Below are 25036 nucleotides of genomic sequence, written 5' to 3'. Positions count from 1 at the left end.
AGATTCTTGTGCTGTCTTGGTTTGAGTTAGGACTGGTGACATCTTTAATGGGTTACTTCTTTGGAGTCTATTATTGGCTATTCTTTGTTGGTCACAGAGGACTGTGATAAAAAAAAAAACACACACACACACCTAGGGCAGCGTGGTCTGGCTTGCTCCCTTATCTCTAGTTTCCTTACACTTCAGCATCTTTGGGATTCCTGTGAGCCTGATGCGTAGCCCCGCCTAGCCCTGTTTGTCCCTAATTCACGTCCACTCCTGTCTACTCTCTTCCCAGCCCGCTGTGATGTCATCAAAGCCAAATCAGGCAGCCTAGAGCCAGGGAAAGAGAAAGTGAGAGTCTCTGGTTCTTGGATGCCAACAAAGGGTTCGCACCAAAGCTGGCTTTTCTATCATGAAATCAGGAATGTATTTATTTATAAGCGTCAAGAAAATGAAGGCTCCCCTCTCGTCTCCCTCTTCCCCTGCATCACACACACATGGCCCTGGCACTTCCATATGCTCCCTTCTCTTCCACATGCATAGCCATTTTTCAAAACCCCTTTCCCTATTCTCCGTCACGGATTTATCACCTGCACCAGCTCCTCCCTCTCCCTCACCCCAGCTAACACCTTTCATGGATCTTACTGGAAAACCCTGACACTTAGTTCTGTGAATTTTAAATAGAAAAATATTCGGAGTGGAGAATGCTAGAGCAGTGGAATCATGGACTCACAAACCGACTTTGGATTCCATCTGGCAAGACCACCTCCAGGGCAGCAGAGCAGAGACTACTCAAGGCTCCAAAGCACCTATAGCTTGTGTAAAACCCATCAGTTGCTTATGTTGCTTTTAATAATATCTGAAGAGAGCATTCCCTTCCATAGGGCTTCTACCAGCGTGTTGCAATCTCAGAGAATCGTTACAGATTAATCATCATTACGACATGATCATATTTCAATTATCCCCTGTGTAGTCTGGGTACATTAAAGCAACTCAGTTCTCTCGCTGAGAGAAGTTCATTAAAGCCATAATGTGCATAAGATATTTCAAAGTGTTTTAAAGTGCATTGGAAAACAACAAGGGGATAAATGCTAGAAACAACAGAGTCTTCCAGAGGTTTCTCTAGCACTCATTCAGAAACCATAATCTTATCTTGTGATGTGGAACGAGGACTATAACTGGATAATGGACCAATTGTTTTATTATCATTTGTGTTTCTAAGTACTCTGTGATGAAGACCCAACAGGCTGTTTCCTTTCAGCCCAATTCTGGCCAGCTAGATGCATTTACCCATCTTCACAATATATAAGGGACCCTCCACCCTGCTGAGCAGTGCCAGAGTGCATGGAAATCATCCAAAGAAAGGAGTCAATTGTATTATTTGTAGTCTACTTGTGTCAATACAGGAATAGTCCCTAATACAGTGCTTCAGAAAAAGGAAAAGCACCTTATCCTCTGAGAATTTGTCCTAAGAATGAAGTTAAAGGAACAAATAGAGGTTTATATGCAAAGATATTTATTCTTGATAACAAAAAAAGGGTGGGGGGGACCCTACCTACAATCTGACAATGGTCAAGCAGTTGAGAATGGGATATTGAGCATATAGTAAAAGGAATGAGAATGGAATGGGATATTCTGTAGCTATTAGAGATTGGTGCTGATGGATAGGGTTCCTTGCTGGCTCAGTAGGTAGAGCATGCGGCTCTTGATCTCGAGGTCATGAGTTTGAGCCCCATGTTGGGTATAGAGATTACTTTAAAGTTTAAAACTCTTTAATAGGAAGAAAAAGAAATAGATGCTGATGACATAGAGTGGAAATGTAGAAAATTGTTTTTAATATTTTTAAAATGTCATCTATGCTGTGCTTCCAACTGTATAAAATAAGTGCACTTTTAGATAAGGAATGGAAAGACATGTGGGAAGAAAACAATATCTCTTTTGCGGCTATTATAGTGTTGATTGTATAATAAATAAATAATACTTGGAAAGAAAAGGAAAACGCTCAAGTGAGACACTTTCTGTGCCAGGCAGAAAAATCTCTGATGCTTGGGATCGTGTCGCTTTCTTCCATGCTCTTGCGTAGCAGCCTGTAGTCTTCACCTAGATGTGGAGAATCCACACGTCTGGGTTACAAGGGCCCCTTGCTGGAAGACTGTGCTGTTTGTTTATGGAACCGGAGCCTCAAACTTTTCAGTTTTCTTTGATAACAAATCTAAAGTGCATTTGAACCATTTGCTGGTGTGGTTTCTCTGTGACAAGTTTGCACAAAAATCTTGCTGACAGAAAATGATGCGTTTTTTTTTTTCTTTCTCTTTCTCTTTCTCCTCCCACCGCCCCACCCCACCCCATCCCATCCCTTTCTGCAGTTCTGCTAAGCCAATATTCTCTAGAATGAGCACAAAACAAATCAAATAACAGCTAAACAAATCGAATAAGAGCTTTTGTACATCAACATCAAGAAGGAAGACTCTTGGGAGAAATCAGAGTACAGAAACAGATCTGGACAAGAGTGGAAACATCTGCTTGTCAAAGCACCTTCTAAATCTGAATCGGCAGAGATGGGAGTGATTTTCTGGAAGGAGCTGTGATAATGGATTAAACACCAGCTCATGGGAGACTATCATCGAATAAGATCAGACCACATTCATGAGAAATCACATTCAGGAAATACTTTAAGAATGAGGAATAGAAATGTGCTAGCATTAACATGTAAAATATGTATGTACTGAGGTTTGTAAACTGTCCTTTTTTAATCAAAACAAAAAGCTTTAATCTTTCAACCTTATTTTAAAAAAGGCAGTCGACCCTAAATTATTCCTATCTCAATAGCCAAGAGGCTGATCGATCATCATTTACAGAGGAAGCAGCTTAGGAAATGCCTCTGAGTGTTTTCACAGGAGCCTGATCTTTGATTCCCCATCTCTGCCGTGCGTTTATTTCACTGTGTAATTAGTTACAACCACTCAGTTAAGAGATGTAACACTTCAAACTTTTTACAGAGTCTGTGTTCAGTTTAATCTGTCTGTACAAGTTATTACTGAGAAAGTGTTTTTGACATATACTATAACTCCATCAAGCTGTATATTACAGGAAGTACATCTTTACATCATAGGTTCCCAAGCAACATAGAAATCCCTATCAGGAAAACAGCACCAAGGAACTCTGAAAAATTTAGAAAGCTCATTCTCACCTTGGATGCTCACATGTAATATATAGGCTGCTGTCAAATGAACACCTTTTTCTAATTATCCCTAGTAAATGCATAGGAATTTAATATCCTTTATAAATAGGCATCGAAAAGCGCTCTTTTTTTTTTCTATTTCTTTGCCATACATGTCATCAGAAATCCATATCCATTCTTTCCCTTACTAACAGGTACTCATTTTTGTTTTAAAAAAAAAAAAACCATTCCGTTAAACTTATTTCTAAATGATAGTAAGTGGTACTAACAAAATAAATACTAATTTAATAGCCTTAGAAATAAATGAATATATACTTATACAGGTCAAGAAACTTGGTAGGAGTAAGTTGCCTTTTTGTTTATTAATGTTGGTTTCAAGAATACACAGATTTCCTTGAGCTTTTGGAAGTAGTTACAACTGGTCAGTTGTCTTCAGCAATCTTTTGCTCCCAGGCTTCCCCTACCATCACCCTCATCACATATCTCACCAATATGCAACAGCAGAAAAATACCTAATACTGAAGTAGCCAACTTCTTGAGAATGGACACAAGTGAAAATGTACATGCAGGGGGTAGTCAGTGTGAGCCAAACCATGTTCTATACCAGAGCAGAAAACACGGACATGTAGAATGCCTTCATTTTTAGACTCAAAATTAAGATCAAATTAGCATATATTAGCATACTGGAACACCAGATGGAGGGTAAGACAAGAAGTGATACAGATCGGAGTTGATTTCTTGTTCCCTGTCTCTATTAAGACAACACTCTCATTTTTGCCAGATGTTTCTGGTACTAAAGCTATCTTTTCACCATAAACAAGATTATGTTTTAAATGGCTAGGAGTATGATAGGTATGCTCAAATGAGTGAACCCCAAATCACAAACATATGGGTTTTCTAAAGAACCAAATTAAGGAAATACTTATTATCTCTAAAGCATTAGCCATTCTGGGAGTTACCTGTTGCATTAAATATTAGCTCTCCCACTGCATTCTAAACACCCCCTAACTAAATTTAATTACACACAACTTTTCAACAATTCATCTTTTATTTAAAGGGAGGTACCTCTCTATCTACAATAAAATTAGAAGGTGTTGGTTTTCTCTAATCCATGTAAATTACAGATTCCATTGGAAGTCCTACATCACTGATAGTGGTGTTTGCAAAAATGAAAAAGTGCTTCCTATCCACACGCAAATGTTTTGTAAAATTTCTTTCCATAAAACCTAAGTGTAATTTAGCGTACCACAGTGCTCTGAGGATGGATCATTGATGATGTGCCATTTGTACATAGGTAATACACATGTAAATCACTAAGTGTTAAGAAGTATGTTTTTATCTTTTTAAAAAAAAAAAAAAAAAGAAGTGACTCCCTTTCTCATTCTGTTCTGTTGTATTGCGTCCAAAAAGTTGTGTGTAATTTTTTTAAGGTCCAGGAAATGTAAAGAAATTTGTTGGAATATCTGAATTTCTGTAAAAAATAAAAATAAAAATAAGATTTTGTTACTTAAAAAGATGGCTTGATGATGTGTGGCTCACATTCGGTGCTTTCAGTGTCTTCGTCCAGTGAGCCAGTGACAGTGACCAAAATGGCTATCTTCAGAAAAATCTCCTTTCTAGGGGTGGGGGGCTCAGTCAGTTAAATGTCTGACTCTTGATTTTGGCTCAGGTTGTGATCTCGGGGATCAAGAGATTCAGCCCTGCATTGGGCTCCTATCAGAGTGTAGAAGCTGCTTAAGATTCTCTCTCTCTGCCCCCTCCTGTCACCCCCACTTGTGTGCATGCTCTCTTTCTCTCTGACAACAAAAAAAAATTAAAAAGAAGAAAAATCTCCTTCTTTTTAAGATTTTATTTATTTATTCATGAGAGACACAGAGAGAGAGGCAGAGATGCAGGCAGAGGGAGAAGCAAGCTCCATGCAGGGAGCCTAATGTGGGACTTGATCCCAGGACCCCAGGATCACTGGGCCAAAGGCAGACACTCAACCCAAAAGATGGCATTTAAAGTGAAATCTGGGGGTGTCTGAGTGGCACAGTCAGTTGAGTGTCCAACTCCTGATTTGGGCTCAGGTCACCATCTCAGGGTCATGGAATGGAACCCCATGCCAGGCTCCTCACTGGATGTGGGTCCGCTTGGGATTCTCTCCCTCTTCCTCTGCCCCTCCCCCAGCTCTCTGAATAAATAAATAAATAAATACATAAATACATAAATAAAATCTTTTTAAAACATAAAAAAAAAGTGAGCTCTGAATAAGAAGGAGCCAACTCTGTGAAGAAAGGGGGAACATCACCTGCCCCGGGGGAGGCGCAAGTGTCAAGGCTCAAGGCAAGAAGGCCCCTGCACTGGCTTGAGGAGGGCAAGCCACAGAAGCCAGTGGCCTGATTGGGGCTGGGAATGAGGTGGGCCAGGAGGTACCATTTGTGAGACAAAGCCATGGGGGGGAGGGTCTTAACGGGGACTGATGCCAGCTCTTTTATAATTTTAAAGATGAATCTTGGCTTCTGGGTCTAGCAGAATAAACTAGATACTTTAAAAAGCCTTCCTTACAGACTGCTCCCAGATCTTGGATAAATTACAATGAGCTTATTTTTAATACACAACTTAGCTTGCAAGAAAGTAAGAGAAATCCCAAGGGCCTTTAAAAAGAAGAGGAAACTGAAAACTAAGCAAGAAGTGTAAGCAAATGCAGAAACTGGGATTGCCCAAAGGCAAATGCATACATCAGAGCAGGGAGCAGGAGGCTGAGCCTGGGGCCACTGCGAGGGGCTGAGCTAGATTTGAAAGCCCCACCCAAGAATAGGCCCCTTGAAAAAGGCCACAACTTCCAGACAAATATAGCACAGGAAAAATGTTCAAGGTAGCAAACAAAAGAAGCCTTGTCAAGAATTGTCTCCACATTAGCTCTAGATAGAATTGGTGGCAGAAGGAAGGGAGAAAGGAAATCCATGGATATGCCCTCCTTCCCCTCAAATCTTGGGATTCAATCTTACACTCTCCATACAGTCAAAGATACTTCAAACCAAGAAATTAAAGTTTGCCAGAGCCCTGGCAGCTGGCAGATCCAAATATACATCTTTTCTGAAAGAAACCGTCTTTATAACACAGATCTCACCAATTCAGTCAACAAGGTATATTTTCGCAATTTTTAAATTACTAAACATACAAATAAGGCACAAGAGAGAATCAGCGAAATCATGAACGACAAATTTATTGCCCCATTGAGTTTAGATTTGCAATTACCTGGCACAGGATGTAAAATAATCATGTTCTATATGTAAAGAAATAAAGATGGTGGGCAGCCCCGGTGGCTCAGCGGTTTAGCGCCTGCCTTAGGCCCAGGGTGTGATCCTGGAGACCGGGGATTGAGTCCTGCGTCGGGCTCCTTGCATGGAGCCCGCTTCTCCCTCTGCCTGTGTCTCTGCCTCTCTCTCTCTCTCTCTCTTATTCATGAATGAATAAATAAAATCTTTAAAAAAAAAAAGAAAGAAAGATGGTATCTAAAATATGAACAATATAAAGAAGCCAGTAGATATAACTGGTTGGACTTGAAGAAAAAACAAAACAATTTAAGAGTTGAAAAGTATAATCATGGAAATTTAAAATATGATGTGTCAAATATAAATTAGGTATAACTAAAGAGAGAAGTTGTCAACTAGAAGACAGAGCTAAAGAAATTACCCAGAGTGAAATACAGAAAGCCAAGAGATTGGAATATGGAAATCAGTTCAGCAACAGAAAAGATATATATGTCTAATCAGAGTTCCAGTAGGAGAAACAGAATAAGGGAAAGACAATATTTGAATAGAAATTGGCTGGGGACACCTGGGTGGCTGAGTGGCTGAGCATCTGCCTTCAGCCCAGGGAGTGATCCTGGGGTCCCAGGATCCAGTCCCGCATCGGGCTCCCTGCATGGAGCCTGCTCCTCCCTCTGCTTGTGTCTCTGCCTCTCTCTGTGTGTGTCTCTCATGAATAAATAAATAACATCTTAAAAAAAAAAAAAAAACTAAATTCAAGGGGCACCTGGGTAGCTCAGTGGTTGAGCATCTACTTTGGCTCAGGTCGTGATTCCGGGGTCCTGGGGTCAAGTTCCACATTAGGCTCCCTGCATGGAGCCTGCTTCTCCCTCTGCCTGTCTCTGCCTCTCTCTGTGTCTCTCATGAATAAATAAATAAAATATTTTTTAAAAAGTAAATTCAAACATGACAGTAAAGTGTAGACAGAAGAAAGGAAGTACCATGAAAGTAACCAAAGAGAGGAATATCTGGGTGGCTCAGTGGTTGAGCATCTATCTACCTTTGGCTCAGGGTGTGATCCTGGGGTCAAGTCCCACATCGGGCTCCCTGCAAGGAGCCTGCCTCTCCCTCTGTCTGTGTCTCTGCGTCTCTCTCTGTATCCCTCATGAATAAATAAATAAAATCTTTAAAAAAAAAAAAAAAAGTAACCAAAGAGAAATGGCATATTGCCTACAAAGGAATATCTAAACTGATAATAAATACCAGAGACATTAGCATATATATCCAAAATGCCAAAGTAAAATAACTCTCAGTCTAAAATTGAGTTTCAGCAAAAAATTTTTTCCACAACTAAAAGTGAAATACAATCATTTCGAGGGGAACAAAGTTAAGGGGATTACCAGCAATAAAGCTACACAGAAGGAATTTCTGAAAACGAACCAAGTAAGATTCAAGATGCAAAAAAGAATTTGGTACATATGTGGGCATATCTAAACAAACATTGTACAAAATAATAATAAAACATCTAATTTACAGAACTGAAAAAAAAATAAAAAGACAGCTAACATACTGGATAACAATACCATGTCAATTGAAATGAGATCAGAGCTTAAGGAATTTATGATAATTGGAAAGAGGGTTAAGATATAGATTAATAATAATAACTAACCATTGATTATTTATAGTGTGCGGGGGATATGTAACAATTCATTTACTCCTCATAACAACCCTGTAAGTTAGATACTATTGTTATCCTCAGTTCACAGATGAAGAGACTGTGGTACAGAGGGATTAAATAATTTACCCCAGGTGACACAGCTAGTAAGCAAAGAGCTGGGTTTGAACCCAGATAACATGATTCTAAAATCAGTTTATTACCCTCTATGCTACTTTAAAATGTTAAATATAAAGGATAAATTTTAAAGTGAACAATGGAAGATACAGATTCAAAACAATGAGGGGAAGTGGAATAAGAAAACCTAAAGGAGGTGATGGCCACATTGTTGTCTGGTAGAGGAAGGGACTTGGTGGCTGCAGTTTATCCACCCATCCCTTGGGACTGGATGAAACGCATTTCTGGTGGAGGCTGCGGAGCTGAGCCACAGCCATGACCAACACAGTGGTAGCAGCTGGACTGACCATTGCTGCTGCAGGATTTGCAGGCCATTATGTTTAAGCAAACTATGAAACATATGGAGCTGGAAGTAAAACAAGTTCTTCAAAGTCTACCAAAATCTGCCAAAATCTGCCATCAGTGGTAGCTACTATATAGGTGGGTTTGAATCCAAAATGACAAAACAAGAAGCAACATTAATACTAGGCATAAGCCCTACCAACAATAAAGAAAAAATAAGGGATGCTCATCGATGAGTTATGCTTTGAAATCACCCAGACAGGAGAGGATCTCCTTATATAGCAGCCAAAATCAATAAAGCTAAAGAGTTTCTAGAAGGTCAAGCTAAAAAATGAAGTAACTGCGATGAATTTTAAGTTCTTATTAGTTCATGCATACAAGTGCCAGCTTTTTATAATAAAATGCCTCAAAGCTACAAAAAGAAAAGTGTAGGAAGAGGAGAAGGAATAAAAAGCACAATGTAAAATAGAAGAAAGAAAACCAAAGCAGACAACAAAATAAATATAAGTAAATTAAATTTGTCAGTTAAAAGAGATTGTGAGAGGCTCCCAGGTGGCTCAGTGGTTGAGCATCTGCCTTTGGCTCAGGTCGTGATCCTGGGGTCCTGGGATCGAGTCCCACATCGGGCCCCCAGCATGGAGCCTGCTTTTCCCTCTGCCTGTGTCTCTGCCTCTCTCATTGTGTCTCTCATGAATAAATAAATAAAATCTTAAAAAAAAAAAAAGAGAGAGATTGTGAGATTGGACTTTTGAAAACCCATCAGTATGCTGCTTATACATATAGGGGCACCTGGGTGGCTCAGCTGATTAAGCAGCTCTTGATTTTGGCTCAGGTCAAGATCTCAGGGTCCTGGGATCCAGCCCAGAGTCAGGCTCTGTGCTCAGTGGGGAGTCTGCTGGGGATCCTCTCTCTCTCCCTCTTCCTCTGCCCCTCCCCACCAACACACACACTCTCAATATATAATGAATAAACAAATATTTTTTTATATAATTTTTTAAAGATTTATTTATTTATTCATTCAGAGAGAGAGAGAGAGGCAGGCAGAGACACAGGCAGAGGGAGAAGCAGGCCCCATGCAGGGAGCCCGATGCGGGACTCGATCCTGGGTCTCCAGAATCACGCCCTGGGCTGCAGGCAGCGCTAAACCGCTGCGCCACTGGGGCTGCCCAACAAATATTTTTTTTAAATGAGAGATACAAAACATGGACACTGAAAAACTGAAAAGAATAGAAAAATATATAATAGGCAAATACTAACCAAAAGAAAGCTATTTTAATAGCAGACCAAAAAGCAAAGAATTTTCAACAATCAAAACACAATAATGAAAATTCCAACTCACGCACAGAATATTAAAATTCTAAACTTGTATGCATTTAATAAGATGGCTTCAAAATATGCATAGCAAAAGTGGAAGAATTACAAGGAGAAATAGATAAATCCACTATCATAATGGAAGACTTTAACAAATTTTTCACAAACTATTAATAGATTAAAAAGACAGGGACTCCTGGGTGGCTCAGCGGTAGGGCATCTGCCTTCAGCTCAGGGTGTGATCCTGGGATCCTCCATCGGGCTCCCTGCATGGAGCCTGCTTCTCCCTCTGCCTATGTCTCTGCCTCTCTATCTGTGTCTCTCATGTATAAATAAATAATCATTTTTTAAAAAGAGACAAAAATATTTAGTAAGCATAGGAAAGATTTGAATAATTCAATTATAAGCCTAATTTAATGGCATGTAAAAGGCCATACTGGTACCCGAAAAATAATAAAACTGCTACATATCAAATCTTGTTTTAATATTGCTCCTATTCTAGTAAAGTCTACGTACCTTATGTGTTATACCTTAATTTTTTTTTTAAGATTTTATTCATTTATTCATGAGAGACAGAGAGAGAGAGAGAAAGAGAATCAGAGACACAGGCAGAGGGAGAAGCAGGCTCCCTGTGGGGATCCCAATGTGGGGCTTGATCCCGGGACCCTGGGGTCACCACCTGAGCCGGAGGCAGACGCTTAACCGCTGAGCCAGTCAGGCGCCCCTACACTTCAATTTTTTTTTTCACTTCAATTTTTTTTAAATGTTAGTCACCCACAAAGACAACAACTATCAAATTTTCAGTGAACTGATTATTTAAATCTAGCACATAATTATCCAGAGAGTAGAAAGAAACAATGCTCCCACAACACAGTTTAAAAAGGGAAAACTGGGATGCCAGGGCGGCTCAGTGGTTGAGCGTCTGCCTTTGGCTCAGGTGGATCCTGGAGTCCTGGGATCAAGTTCCATATCGGGCTCCCCACATGGAGGCTGCTTCTCTCTCTGCCTGTGTCCCTGCCTTTATCTGTGTGTCTCTCATGAATAAATAAAATCTTTTAAAAAAAGAAAAAGGAAAACTATAGGCCAACCTGTGTCCTAATACAAACATCACATTAAGAGGCTAACAGGTAAAAGCCATATGATTACCTGACAAATGCAAAAAAAATCATTTGATAAAACTTAATATCATCTATAATAGTAAGAATTTTTACAAAACTAGAAATAAAGACAATTTCCTAAGAAACAATTTCTACCAAACAATACTTTTACCTATAATTGTGACATGTTAAAAGTAGTCCTTTGGGGTGACTGGGTGACAGGAAATGAGGAGGGCATTTGATAGGATGAGCACTGGGTGTTATACTATATGTTGGCAAATTGAATTTAAATTTTAAAAATGTAAAAATAAATAAATAAATAATAAATAGTAGTCCCGTTAAAATAAAGGACAAGACAAATAAGCCCACCATCAGCATGTTCATTAACATTATATTAATAAAGCCAACACATAAAATAAGAAAAAGAAATAAGAGGTATAAGAATTTGAAGAAAAAAACAAAGCTGTTACCATTTTATGATCGTAATTGCCCTCATATTAAACCAATAAGAACAGATACTACTCTTGATCTTAGTCAAAGGCCAAAAAGTGATATATAGTTGCCCTCATAAAAACCAAACAAACCAAAAATACAGGTGGAAATTTTTAGAATCTATAAGAAATTAACAAGATGTTTAGATTTAAGATCAATGTATTAAAGTTGCATTTGTCTATCACGGCAACAAGCAGCTAGAAACAATTTCTTTTTTTTAACACAATTTCAAAAAATATTTTTAATGATAGCAACAAAAATCATGATACTCAGGAATACATCCAGCAAAATATGTATGGCACCTTAATGGAGAACATTAGAAAACCTCATTGAAATACTTTAAAGATCTTTAAAACTGTAGAAATATACTATATTCCCTAATAGAAAAATTTAATATCATTAAGATCTGATTCTCCTCAAATTGTACAATCAATGAAATGCCCACCAAAATTTCATTAGAGCTTTCTGAGGAACTTGACTAGCTAATTCTAAACTTTTGTGGAAACACAGGGTACCTGGCTAGCTCAGTCAGTAGAGCATGAGACTTTGATCTCAGGTTAGTGGGTTCAAGCCCCACACTGAGCATGGAGCCTACTTAAAAGATAATAATGGGATCCCTGGGTGGTGCAGCGGTTTGGCGCCTACCTTTGGCCCAGGGCGCGATCCTGGAGACCCGGGATCGAATCCCACGTTGGGCTCCCGCAGCATGGAGCCTGCTTCTCCCTCTGCCTATGTCTCTCTCTCTCTCTCTCTCTCTCTCTCTCTCTCTGTGACTATCATAAATAAATAAAAAATTTAAAAAATTTTAAAAAAGATAATAATAATGAAAAATATAGATCTATAAAATTTTTGTGGAGGCACAGATGCGAAGAATAGCCATGATGCTCCTAAAAAAGAGCAAAATGGGAAGACTTACTCAATCAGATATTGATTTATTATAAGACTATAAGGGGATCCCTGGGTGGCTCAGTGGTTTAGCCCCTGCCTTGGGCCCAGGGCACGATCCTGGAGACCCAGGATCAAGCCCCATATCAGGCCTCCCTGCATGGAGCCTGCTTCTTCCTCTGCCTGTGTCTCTGCCTCTCTCTCTGTGTTTCTCATGAATAAATAAATAAGATATTTAATAAATAAATAAATAAATAAATATAATAATTGAGGGGTGGCTGGGTGGGTCAGTCACCTTTGGCTTGGGTCATGATCCTGGGGTCGTGGGATGGAGTCCAGAGCTGGGCTCCCTGCTCAGTGGGGAGCCTGCTTCTCCCTCTCCCTCTGCCCCTCACCCCTCTCACACGTTCTCTCTCTCCCCCAAATAAATAAATAAATAAATAAATAAATAAATAATCTTTTTAAATAGACTATAATAATTGATATAAACAAACCAGTGAGGCAAAATAGAAAGCCTAGAAGTATATAAGTGTATTTTTTTTTGAAAACTGAAATAAGAAGAAATGGCATGATAGATCAGTACGAAAAAGTCAGTAAATGGTGCTGGAACATTTGCTTGTTGTTGGGAGATAATTCTAATGAGACTGGTGTTTCTGCATATCTTGTGAGCAGAAACACTAACTGCCTTTATTCCAGGCTGTCTTTTCAAGACTCTGTATAGCAAACAGTTTGGGAAGATAGAGACAGGATCTCCCTCTAGAGCAAAGAGTAGATTTCTGTATTGTTCAGTAATAAAGGTAACATCTCCCTCTAGGCTAGTCTGGCTCATTGCCCATTATAAAAGATTCAGGTTCCCTAAGGCTCAGGGTTCCTCTTCTGTAACACAACCCATTACAAGTATCACCCGGTCCTCTTCTCATGGCCCTTGTCTCATGTGTTCCGTCTGCATCCACAGATTGTGGCAGGCCAGCTTCTTAGTTTGCCAGTAGGGTTAAGATCACAGTGCTGGGACCCCTGAGTGGCTCAGCCGTTGAGCATCTGCCTTCAGCTCAGGGTGTGATCCCAAGTCCGGGATCAAGTCCTCATCAGGCTCCCTCTGTCTGTGTCTCTGCATCTCTGTGTGTGTGTCTCTCATGAATAAATAAATAAAATCTAAAAAAAAAAAAAGATAGCAAAAGCAAGGAGACAGGAGGAAGACTCTTTCTGTTGTTGGGATGAGGAAAGGTGCTGGCTGAAACCAGAACAGAGTTGGTGTTGCAGGCTGGATTTCCTGGGAAGCCAACTGGGGAAGATCAGGGTGAAAGTTTATTACACAGGCTCTCAGGCTCAGACTTGGGCAGAGAAGCAGCCGGGTAGGCAGGAGAAGGTGGGCTGGGATGATGGAAGCCTCCCCACGCAGGCCTCCCCTGACCCACAGGGAGCATAGATCTTGGATGGCATTTCAGGGTTGTCCTGCATCACATGACAGGGATGGGCTCCCATCATCAGTCCCTTTATGTGGGTTGCTTGCCCCCAGGAAGGGGGTCTGAGCATGGGTGTGGTGACTCTCTTCCACTGAGGACAGCTTCCAGAGAGGGCAGAGAGGCCTGTGAGGGGGCAGCTCAGCCAGTCACTGTGGGAATAAAGCCTGGGTCTCAAGAGGGCCCTGGGGGGGCACCTTGGGGCCTCTACCACAGACAGGTGTTTTAGACACTTGTTGGTGGTTTGGATGTGGAAGATGAAGAAAGGGAGCTACTGATTTCTTACTCTGAAAGTGATGTTGGTTCCTAAGATAGGAGGAAGAGGCGGAGGAGGAAGAGGTTAGAGAGATGGCAATCCAAAATTATTATGAGAAGAGTGTTGAGGGGGGTAGAGGTGACAATGAGGCTGACATAACAGCAATGATAGCCAACATCTGGACAACACCACGTAGCCTATAGGTACTTTCATGTCCATTCACGTCATTTGCCCCCACAACACCCTGGAAGGTATTTTCATGTTCATCTAACAAATGAGTGCTCTGAGGCTCAGAGAGGCCAGATAATGTGCCCCTAAGATCACAGAGGACTAGGGCACCTGGCTGGCTCAGTCAGAGGAGCATAAGACTTGACCTTGGGGTCATGAGTTCAAGCCCCACTTTGGGTGCAGAGATTGCTTTAAATAATTAAAAAAAAAAAAAAAAAAAAAGATCACCGAGGATGGGCTTGACCACAGATGTCCTCACTCCTTATTTTGATAAAGGCTTTCAAAAAAAAAAAAAAAGGCTTTCAGATACGCTTTGGCTTTTACTGGTCTGTGGGCAGGAGTCAGCCTGCGGTTTGTCTTTCAAAAGTTATGTCCTGAAACTTGAGTTTCTTGGAGGGATTGGCTGGATTTCATTTCTTCCATGCTGGTTCTCTGTGACCCTTCTAGAGGGTAACTTGCATACGATCGCTACAAAGAAATAACGCATTGCTGAGTCAGTTTTTCATTTTTGAGAGCATTTCGCATCCAGGCACAAATGTACTGCCGTCTCTGAAATAAAACATTCATTCTCTCTCCAGGGTAGGAGACCAGTTAGATCATTAAACTCCGCCCTGAGAGGTGCCTGGGTGGCTCACTCTGTTAAGTGTCCACTCTTGGTTTCAGCTCATCATGATCTCAAGGTCCTGAGATTGAGCTTTAAGTCGGCTCTGGGCTCAGCGCTGGCCTTTTCCTCTGGCAAGAACTAAAAGGAACTTACCCTCAGGGACAAATTGGCAACTATATTTGCAATTATGGACTAACGGCTGATCCTTGCCAAGCCAACATGGTGAACTGAAGGGATCCTGGAAAAATGTGGTTGTGATGTTCTCTTGCTGATGGTTTCTCAAGTCAAAACATTTACTTAAATTTTTTGCTTCCTCCAAAGCAGGAATTTCTAAAATTTTCGAAACAGCTTATTTATCAAAGCTTTCATTTTTTTTTTTTATATCAAAGCTTCTATACTTTTCAGGATCTTTTTATTTTAAAGAACTTGTGATTCTTTACTAGATAATTAAAACCCATCTGGAATTAAATACAGTTGCCTTGGGGCGCCTGGGTGGCTCAGTCGGTGAAGGGACTCCCTTCCACTAGGGTCGTGATCCCCAGGTCCTGGGACCCAGCCCCACCTCGGGCTCCCCGCTCAGCAGGGCTCCTGCTTCTCCTTCTCCCTCTGCCTGCTGCTCCCTCTGCTTGTTTTCTCTCTCCATCAAGTGAATGAATGAATGAATGAATGAACGAATGAGTAAATAAATAAATACAGTTGACCTCATCATGTCAAAAATGATGAAGTTGCTTTCCTAGAGCTTAGTTTACTGTAGATGTAGAAAGCAGTTGGATTTTTTAAGTTGATTTGTACTGCCACCTAGTGTTATATTTCATTGCAAATTTCAACACCCTGTAGAGCATTTCTGTGGGTCCACTGGGTTACCCCTAAAAACATTGTAGACTCAAGGGTTGATGCTTGCAAATATAGAGAGAACTAGCTCCTCTGTGAAACAGACCAGTCCCACCGTATACTTGATAGGCTAAGAAAAAAATCTTAACATAAATATGAAAGGGAGCTCCCAATAGAGATCCTCTTAAACCACAGAGGCTCCTAACATTAGGTTTTTTTTTTTTTTCACTTTTACCTTTAAATTTTACCACAATTATCCCACATAAGCCATTTCATTTCTCCTAGATAAATAAATCCAATCCTGGCTGATTAATTTAATGGTCACTCCATTTAGAAAGCCAGGATTGTGTAAAGGCCAAACACATGACAACTAACACAATGTTGTCTGGGTTCAAATCCTAGCTCAGAGGGGCACCTGGATGGCTCAGTGGTTGAACTCAAGGCTTGATCCCAGGGTCCGAAGATCAAGTCCCACTTTGGGCTCCCTGCATGGAGCCTGCTTCTCCCTCTGCCTGTGTCTCTGCCTCTCTCTCTCTCTCTCTCTCTCTCATGAATAAATAAATAAAATAAAAAATAAATAAATAAATAAAATCATTTTTTAAAATGCTAGCTCAGAACCTGCAATGCCCTTGGACAAGTTATAAGACCTCCATGACTCAGTTTCATAATCTGTAAAACTTACCAAATCTGCCTCAGAGAGTAGTATAAAAGACTACGTTCACCCCAGAAACTAACACAAGGTAAGCTCTCAACGGAAACACAAGGTACCATTACATCCATAGATCACTGGGAGTCTAATTTGCAAAGCCCTCCAGGATGCTGGGATAGCAGAGGATCCCCTGTTGTATCCCATTTGCAAATAGATCTTTAGACACACAGGACCCATGGTCAGGTCTCTAAATACTAGAATTACCATGTGACTCAGCAATTCTAGGTAACTACCTAAAAGAATTGAAAACAGAGATTCAAACAGGTATTTTTTTAAAGATTCTATTTATTTATTCATGAGAGACACAGAGAGAGAGAAAGTGAGGCAGAGACACAGGCAGAGGGAGAAGCAGGCTCCATGGAGGGAGCCCGATGCGGGACTCGATCCCAGGACCCCAGGATCACACCCCGAGCCGAAGGCAGATGCCCGACCGCTGAGCCACCCAGGCGTCCCTGGTTCAGTGCCCAAATCTTGGTTTGGCTCAGGTCACGATCTCAGGGCTGTGAGATCAAGTCCACGTCGGGCTCAGTGCAGAGGCAACTTGAGATTCTCCTTCTGCCCCTCCCGCTCATGCTTGCTCTCTCAAATAAGTAAATAAATCTTAAAGAAAAGAAAGAAATACTGTATCAGGCTGAACAGTACAAAGTACCCATTTAGCCCAAAGGACACATTAAGGGCTTCATGTGCCCCTGAAGAATAAGCCCAAGAGTCCCCACAAAACAGCCAGTGCACTTGGCGCAGGAAGTTGCCACCACTAGGACCTCATCCACCTGGCCCCCCACATCAGCCCGCTTACTTCTGGAAGCCAACCTCCAAGATGACCGCGGTGAAGCCTGCCCCCCTGGCACTCACAGCCCTGCATAACCTCCTCCCACAGTCCACCAGGGATGGTCTCAGTGACCAACAGCGTACAGCAGAAGAGGTGATAGGCCAACTTCCAAACTTGATTATAAAATACTATGACTTCTGCCTTGCACTGTCTCTCTTATCACTCACAGAGGCCTCAGCTGTCATGTTTTGAGGACATTCAGGAAGGCTATGGAAAGCCTACATGCTAAGGAACGGAGATCTCTAGCCAACAGCCAGCAAGGAACTGCAGCCCACCGGCACATGTGAGTGGTCTCAGAAGCCGCTTCTCCAGCCCCAGTCGAGCCTCTCAGGGACTGTGCCCTGCTGATCAGCTTGGCTGCAATCCCAGCTGTGGGCTCCTGGGCTCTGGATCCTCAGAAACCACAGAAGATAACAAATGCTTATTGCTTTAAAGTGCTACCAGAAGGGGTCATTTGGCACACAGTAATGATATCTGTGCTACTAGCAGAAGAGCTGGAGTTTTGGAGATAAGCAGTTTCTTAAATACTGGTTCTGCCACTCCCTGGGCAAATGGCACCACTTCCCTGAGCCTCGGGTTGCTCACGAGCGACTGGGGACATAACACTCGAAAAGCTGCATAAGGATCAAAGGAAAGGAGTTAGAACAGAGAATAGTCCTCTTTGCAACATTTTAAAGCTAGAGCGAAGAATTTCCTCAGGCTGGGGCGTCTGGGTGGCTCATTTGGGTAAGTATCTGACTCTTAATTTCGGCCAAAGGCAGCCGCTCAACTGCTGAGCCACCCAGGCGTCCCAGAGCATGCCATTCTTGATCTCTGGGTCCTGAGTTTGAGCTCTGCATTGAATGTAAATACTTAAAATATAAATGGGGGGCACCTGGGTGGCTCAGTCAGCTGTGCGTCCAACTCTCGGTTTCAGCTCAGGTCATGATCTCATGGGTTGTAGGAACAAGCCCCTGTTGGGCTCTGTGCTCACTGGGAAGTCTGTTTAAAGATTGTCTCCCTCTGCCCTTCCCACAACTTGCACACTCTAGCACACACTCTCTTGCTCACTCTCTCTCTAAAATAAATAAATAAATAAACCTTTAAAATAAAATGAAAATAAATTTTGTTTTATAGAAATACTTTATTTTTAAAGGATTTTATTTATTTATTTGACAGAGAGAGAGTGAGAGCAACCAGGGGGAGCAGCAGAGGGAAAGGTAGAAGCAGGCTCCCCACTGAGCAGGGAGCCCGAAATGGGGCTCCATCCTAGGACCCTGGGACCATGACCTGAGTGGAAGGCAGACGTTAACCAACTGAACCACATGGGCAGCCCTAGAAATACTTTTTAAAACCCTATCTGTGTATAGTATAAGAAAGTAGTTAAATTTTTTAAAAAATCACACGATGTGTTTCAGCTGCTTCCCATGTATATAAATCATTCCGTAACCCGTGTGTGTGTGTGTGTATTTTTTTTAATAGCTCCACACCCCACTGGGGGCTTGAACTCTGAACCCAAGAGTCACATATTCTATCAACTGAGCCGGCGAGGTGCCCTATTCAATAGCCCATAAACAAGTGTTTATGAGGTACCCATTATACCCAAGACATTGTACTGCAAGGTATGAAACACGAATTTTCTTTATCTTCAAGGAATTTACAGACTTCTTTAGGTAAAATAACATGAAAACCTAAATACCATAAGATAATGCTATAAGTGAAGTTGCGAGAAAGTAAATGACTGAATAACACAGCAAACCAGATTGGCTTTGAAGCTATTTGGACCTTAATCTCAGATTTGCAGTCTTCTAGCTTTGTGGATTTAGGATTTAAGCAAAATTACTTACTCATCTGCCCTGATATCCTCATCTGTAAAATTGGGCTAATAAGGTAGATGTTAATGAGATGCCTCAACAATTAGTTGTTATAAGGACCAAATATATATATACACATATGTATATTCATATATATTTATGCTCTATATTATATATAATTATTACATATATGATATATATATAGTGCCTGATAGAGGAGGAATGCTCCATTTCTAATATATAGGTTACAGGCTATTAAGAAGAAAGAAATAAACCAGGCTGGAATATGGAATATGCTAGGAGATAGAGAAAGTGGTTCTTGATTTGGCTTTAAGACCAAGCCAGCTTTATTTTTTGTTTTAAAGATTTTATTTATTTACTCATGAGAGACACAGAGAGAAGCAGAGACACAGGCAGAGGGAGAAGCAGGATCCATGTGGGGACCCCAAAATGGGACTCAATCCCACGACTCTGGGATCATGCCCTGAGCCGAAGGCAGATGCCCAACCACTGAGACACCCGGGTGCCCCCCGAAGCCAGTTTTAAATGATCTGGAATGAAATGTACCTGGCTGGCTCAGCTGGAGGAATGAGCAGCTCTTGATCTTGGGGCTGTGAGTTCAAACCCCACACTGGGTACAGAGATTACTCAAATAAACAAACTTTAAAAAATAAAAAAATAAATAAATGACCTGAGAGGAGAAAGAAGGGGTAAGGTAGGAGGACCCAGCATGTTCTGAGCATACATGGGAATTGGAAGAATGGCCTTGACATCTCCCTGCCACAAAGACACTGCCACCAATAACGATTCCATTCTCTTTAATAAGGAATAACAATACTGGCTGACGACTTGGTGTGGGTTAACCCACTGAGTCCTCGCAACAATGCTATAAGGTAGTAAGGTAGACAAAGAAACTGAAGCTCAGAGTTTAAATAATGTGCCCAAGATCTTGTGGTTACTGAGCAACAAAGCTGGGCCTGAACCTGCCCAGCCTCACTCCAGACCTGGGGCTCTTAGCCACTGTGTTCAGCTTTCACTGGTTAATCAGTGATGCATTTTTCACTCTACTTAACATTTTCCCACCACCTAGCCAAATTCTGAGGCAACTGAACAGAAATCTCTCAGGAAAGGTAGACTAATTTTAAATTAGCTCAAGTTCATATTAAACCAACAAAACATTATCTAAATTTGTCCCAAAGTAATGACTCTTAACCTCTGAAAGTCTTCCAACAATTAAGGCCCTTCTTCCTAGAAGGATCCACCTTCCTAGAAGGATCCACCTATATACACAGATATAAAGTGTATATAGAATTTCAGGGATTTCCCGGAGCCCAGGGAAGAACCCCACTTTAACACCTCTTGACCTCAAAATCTCCAGAGAGGTAAAGGGCCCCCTCCTCTGGGTACAAAGGGTCTGGGTAGGGGGATTTCGCATCCAGGTCCCAATAACCTCATTAGTAGAGATAATCAAGGGGGGGGGCGGAAGGAAGCCATGCGGCCTGCATACATATTCAAATCACAAACTTTCTCTTCAACCACATACATTTTATTGAATAAGGATTTGAGTTCTTGGCAAGTGTGCTGGTGGGGGACTGCAGATGCTTTTGTTCTGCGGGTGGAAGGGGAGCCGGCTGGGGGTCGGGCCTTCTGGAGGAAGGCCGTGACCAGATGGCGTGGCTGCTGCCCTACATGCTGTCAGGTGCCACTGGCAGCTGGGGTGGGGAGAAGCCACGTGCAGCCAAGGGACCAAGAAAAAGCCGGAATCGACCCATCCCCAGTCCCATTCTCGAGGAGTCCGGCCCCATGGGTACTGGGCCAGGTCAAAAAATAAAAAATAGTTTCTCTCCTCTAACTCTGAGTTTAGGAGTAGTGTCTTTCTCCTCTTCGATCTCCTGTGAAGGAGTAAAACACACACAATATGGTATAACATTAAAGAACGAGTTTAGGGGACAGATCTAGGTTCAAATCTTAGCTTTACCACTTACTCAGGCTAGCTACTTAGCATCTCTGAACCTCTGGTTTCTAGCCTAGAAAATGTGGGGCAGCCCGGGGGGGGGGTGGGGTGGGGGGGTGGGGGTGGGGGGCTCAATGGTCTAGCGCCGCCTTCAGCTCAAGGTGTGATCCTAGAGACCCAGGATAGAGTACCACATCAGGCTCCCTGCATGGAACCTGCTTCTCCCTCTGCCGGTCTCTCTGTCTCTGTCTCTCTTTCTGTCTCTCTCTCTCTTTCTCTCTGTGTCTCTCATGAATAAAATAAATAAAATCTTTTTAAAAAAAAAAGCAGCTGCTAAAATCGGACCTCTGGTGTTTCTGGCTATTGAATTTCCACTGAGATTAGTAGCTCCCTTAGATGGGTGTGCCGAAGTCCTTGAAAATCAAGACCTATTGTAATCTCCGGGAAATATAAATGATCCATAAATCCTAAACCCTTTGGGTCAGAAGCCATAACTGCTCCCTTCGATTCCTCACCATTCCCAGCACAGAGCTTGGTGGACAATTAAATGTTGGCAAGTACACGTGGGCCTGAAGTCACTCCAGAGAGCCAGGATCGCCTTAGGAAATTACCAGGGGGAGCCGACTTCCTGCTCACCATCAGAAGACAGATGGGTGTTATATCAGGACGGTGCTGAGGAGCTCTCTGCACCAGGGAGAGGCTTGGTCTTCTCAAGTTTTCTTCAATCCTTTGGTTCCCTGAAAGCAGTTGGCTGCAAAGCACCTTTGCACTACCTTTTCATCTCTTAACTTGGAGGTAAAGGGAAGGCCTTGGGGAAATCAGCTGGATTTATTTATATCCTGTATCTTTAAAGCAAGCAAACAAACAAACGAAGAATTTGAGGGGCACCTGGCTGGCTCAGTTGGAAAGCAGGCGACTCTTGATCTCAGGGTCATAAGTTCCAGCCCCACACTGGGGGTAGAGATTACTAAAAATATGTAAACAAATAAACTTTCAAAAAAAGAATTTGAGGAGGATTTATAGGGAAAGATACAACTTAACAAAATAGAACCCAGGATTAAAGAAAAAAGGAGAAGCAGATGTGATGCCCCTAAAATGTACCACAGTTATAAATTTGACTCTACACTTTTTCTTTTTTTTTTTTTTTTAAGATTTATTCAGGAGAGACACAAAGAGAGAGGCAGAGACACAGAGGGAGAAGCAGGCTCCATGCAGGGAGCCCGACATGGGACTCGATCCAGGAACTCGATCCTGGGACTCCGGGATCACGACCTGAGCCAAGGCAGACACTCAACCACTGAGGCACCCGGGTGCCCCTCTACACTTCTTGAATAAAAAGACAGACAGTAAGTTTCCTGGCTCTCATTGGAAAATAATAAAATGCCAGGGCACCTGGCTGACTTAGAAGGGCATGCAGCTCTTGCTCCCAGGGTCATGAGTTCAAGCCCCATGATGAGTGTAGAAAGTACTTAAATAAACTTAAAAAAAATTTTTTAAAGGGACGCCTGGGTGGCTCAGTGGTTGAGTGTCTGCCTTTGGCTCGGGGCATGGTCCTGGCGTCCTAGGATCAAGTCCCACATCGGGCTCCCTGCATGGAGCCTGTGTCTCCCTCTGCCTATGTTTCTGCCCCCTTCCCTATGTCTCTCATGAATAAATAAAAAATCTTTTAAAAGAAACTTCTTCTTCTTCTTTTTTTTTTTTTTAAGAAAAGAAAATGCTCATTTGTAGGGAGAGACACAACTCTTTCCTGACACTAAATCCTGGTGAAATTTTCTCATATGGAACATACATAAGGAACTGCAGCTACACCAGGTCCCGTCCTCGACAACTTTTTAACAATATAAATAAGTGGTTTTTGTGTGGTTACCTATCATAATAACCTGAAATAAAATGCCACCTCAGGGGAGATGACCAGACATCAGGAATTGGAACGTTCTAATTCTAAGCTTCATGTCTTCAAGAAGTCTATACTATGAAAATAAAAGGTGGAGGAATGCATTCAAAATTAAGAGATACAAGCTACTGAAGAGACATAACCATTTCAACGTGTGTGTCTTGGTTGGTAAAGATATTTGAATATGGGCTTTTAGGAGATATAGGGAATTATTGCTAGGTATGATAATGTCATTTGTGGTTATGTTAAAAGACTTACTTTTGGAAATGTATCCTGAAGTATTTAGAGGTAGCTTTTTTTTTTTTTTAAGATTTTATTTACTAATTCATGAGAGACACAGAGAGAGGGGGTTGGCGCACAGACACAGGCAGAGGGAGAAGCAGGCTCCATGCAGGGAACCCGATGTGGGACTCGATCTTGGGACTCCAGGGTCACACCCTGGGCCGAAGGCAGGCGCTCAACCACTGAGCCACCCAGGGATCCCGAGAGGTAGCTTTGAAATGGTTCCAGAAATAGACAGATACATATAAATTGAATATATCTGACATATATTGAATATATCTGAATATCACACCTGCTGATAAATATCATTACCCTTCTCATCACCCTGGCCCCTCTCTGGAAATTCCCCACGATCCAGCAGCTAATGAGTCAATGCCTGGCACCCAAAGGTCCTCCAGAAGCTGCTACAATGGTCTTGCCCTCTATTCTAGTAAGAAGGACGCTGTCTCTGCCCTTGCTAGTTGTGACATGCTTTTTAAGTCCATCTCTGCTTACTATGCTCCCAGCACCATCCTCTAAATTCTTGAAGATGCACTATTTCACAACCACACCAAAGCATGTACTGTTCATATTTCCTTTTACATGTGAAGAATCTAAGCTCAGAGAAATTAAGTAATTAGCCCAAGAGGCAGAGCTCGAAACCACTGCTGCATATTTTCTGATTGTACCATGTAGGATCAGGAGGTCAGAATTATTTTATCCTTAGAAGAGGAAAAAAAAGTGGGGCACCTGGGTGGCTAAGTGGATTAAGCATCTGCCTTCAGCTGAGGTCATGATCTCAGGGTCCCAGGATCCAGTTCTACATTGGGCTCCCTGCTCCACAGGAAGCCTGCTTCTCCCTTTCCCTGCTCTTGGGCTCTCACTTGCTCGTTCTCTCTCTCTCTCTCTCTCTCTCTCTGTAGTAAATAAATAAAATCAAAGAAGAAGAAAAGAAGAAGAAGGAGGAGGGAGGAGGAGGAGGAGGAGGGTAAGAAGAAGAAGAAAACCGAGCAGCCATAAAGAGCCCAGAGGTCCCCGGGACCTAGGGAGTCTGGGTGTCCCCAGGGCTCCCCTTCTCCCAGGTAAGATCTCGCCCTATGAAAGCGCTGGTGGAGGTGCTGACTCACAGTAACAACTCACAAAGAACAAGCAGTCCTTCCTGCAACCCAGCAGCTTTCTAGAGCTACACCACGGAAACTACTGGAACTCCAGGGGACCCCCGCACCTGCGGTTGTGGTACCCTTGCAGGGGAAGGCAGGAGGAGCACGTAAGGATGACCCATTTAACCTTTCAAAGCAGTAGCAAAAGTCTGCAGAGCTACTTTTGCAGCTGAGGATGGGTGCCTGGCTCACGGCCCTGAGGCCTCGAGGGGGCCCCTGCGCTGTCCCCCTAACCTGAGCTGGTCAAGCCGGGCTCCTCCCCGGCCCTCACCTCCCACCTTTGCCCCTGCTCGAGATTTCCTGGTGACCTTCTAACTTTACTTTCGCCTTTCTCATGGCGCTTAACCCCTCGTGACCCTAGAAGCCAGTCCTGCTCACCAGCTGGCGTGGGTACAATAGCTCTTAGAGAGCAAAACCATGGGACTGAAACCAGAAGAAAATGTATTCATGAGAAGAGCAGCTGGCAGCTGGGAGACAGAAGGAGAGAGAAAGGAAGGCCAATTGGTACCTCCTACGGGACCCAATTAACTGGGGATTTCGGAGCAAGAGTCACTAGGCCCTCGCAGCAGGCCTCAGAGGACAAATCCCGGGGAAGCTTGAGACCCCAAGCGTGGGGTTGAAGGGCAGTCAAGGGATGCGCTTCGTCTAGTTCTGTTCTCCACGTGAGCACCGACGGAATATTCCTGAGGGTCCGTGTTATTGTGAAATAATTGTATTTATTTCAAAATTTCAAAAGTGGTAT

General features: G+C 42.3%; 1 protein-coding gene and 2 pseudogenes across 3 annotated transcripts in view; 2 read left to right on the top strand and 1 right to left on the bottom strand.

Annotated features, from left to right (window-relative positions):
• The window catches only part of LHFPL3 (LHFPL tetraspan subfamily member 3), a 562047-nt gene extending 557370 nt beyond the window's left edge, over positions 1 to 4677 (top strand). For all 3 annotated transcript variants that reach the window (XM_038562765.1, XM_038562767.1, XM_038562766.1), the window contains one exon: positions 2349 to 4677. In XM_038562765.1, coding sequence (XP_038418693.1) covers positions 2349 to 2377 — 29 coding nt within the window. In that variant the 3' untranslated portion in view covers positions 2378 to 4677. The remainder of the gene's footprint in view (positions 1 to 2348) is intronic.
• Positions 4678 to 8503: 3826 nt separating this feature from the next.
• LOC100684455 lies at positions 8504 to 8865 on the top strand (annotated as a pseudogene).
• Positions 8866 to 11368: 2503 nt separating this feature from the next.
• On the bottom strand, positions 11369 to 11491 carry LOC119864321 (annotated as a pseudogene).
• Between the last annotated feature and the right edge of the window lie 13545 nt (positions 11492 to 25036).

The sequence above is a fragment of the Canis lupus genome, chromosome 18 (genome assembly GCF_011100685.1).
Source record: "Canis lupus familiaris isolate Mischka breed German Shepherd chromosome 18, alternate assembly UU_Cfam_GSD_1.0, whole genome shotgun sequence".
Classification (NCBI taxonomy): Eukaryota; Metazoa; Chordata; class Mammalia; order Carnivora; family Canidae; genus Canis; species Canis lupus.
Note: the sequence above shows the minus strand (reverse complement) of the source record. Positions and strands in the feature narration are given on the sequence as shown.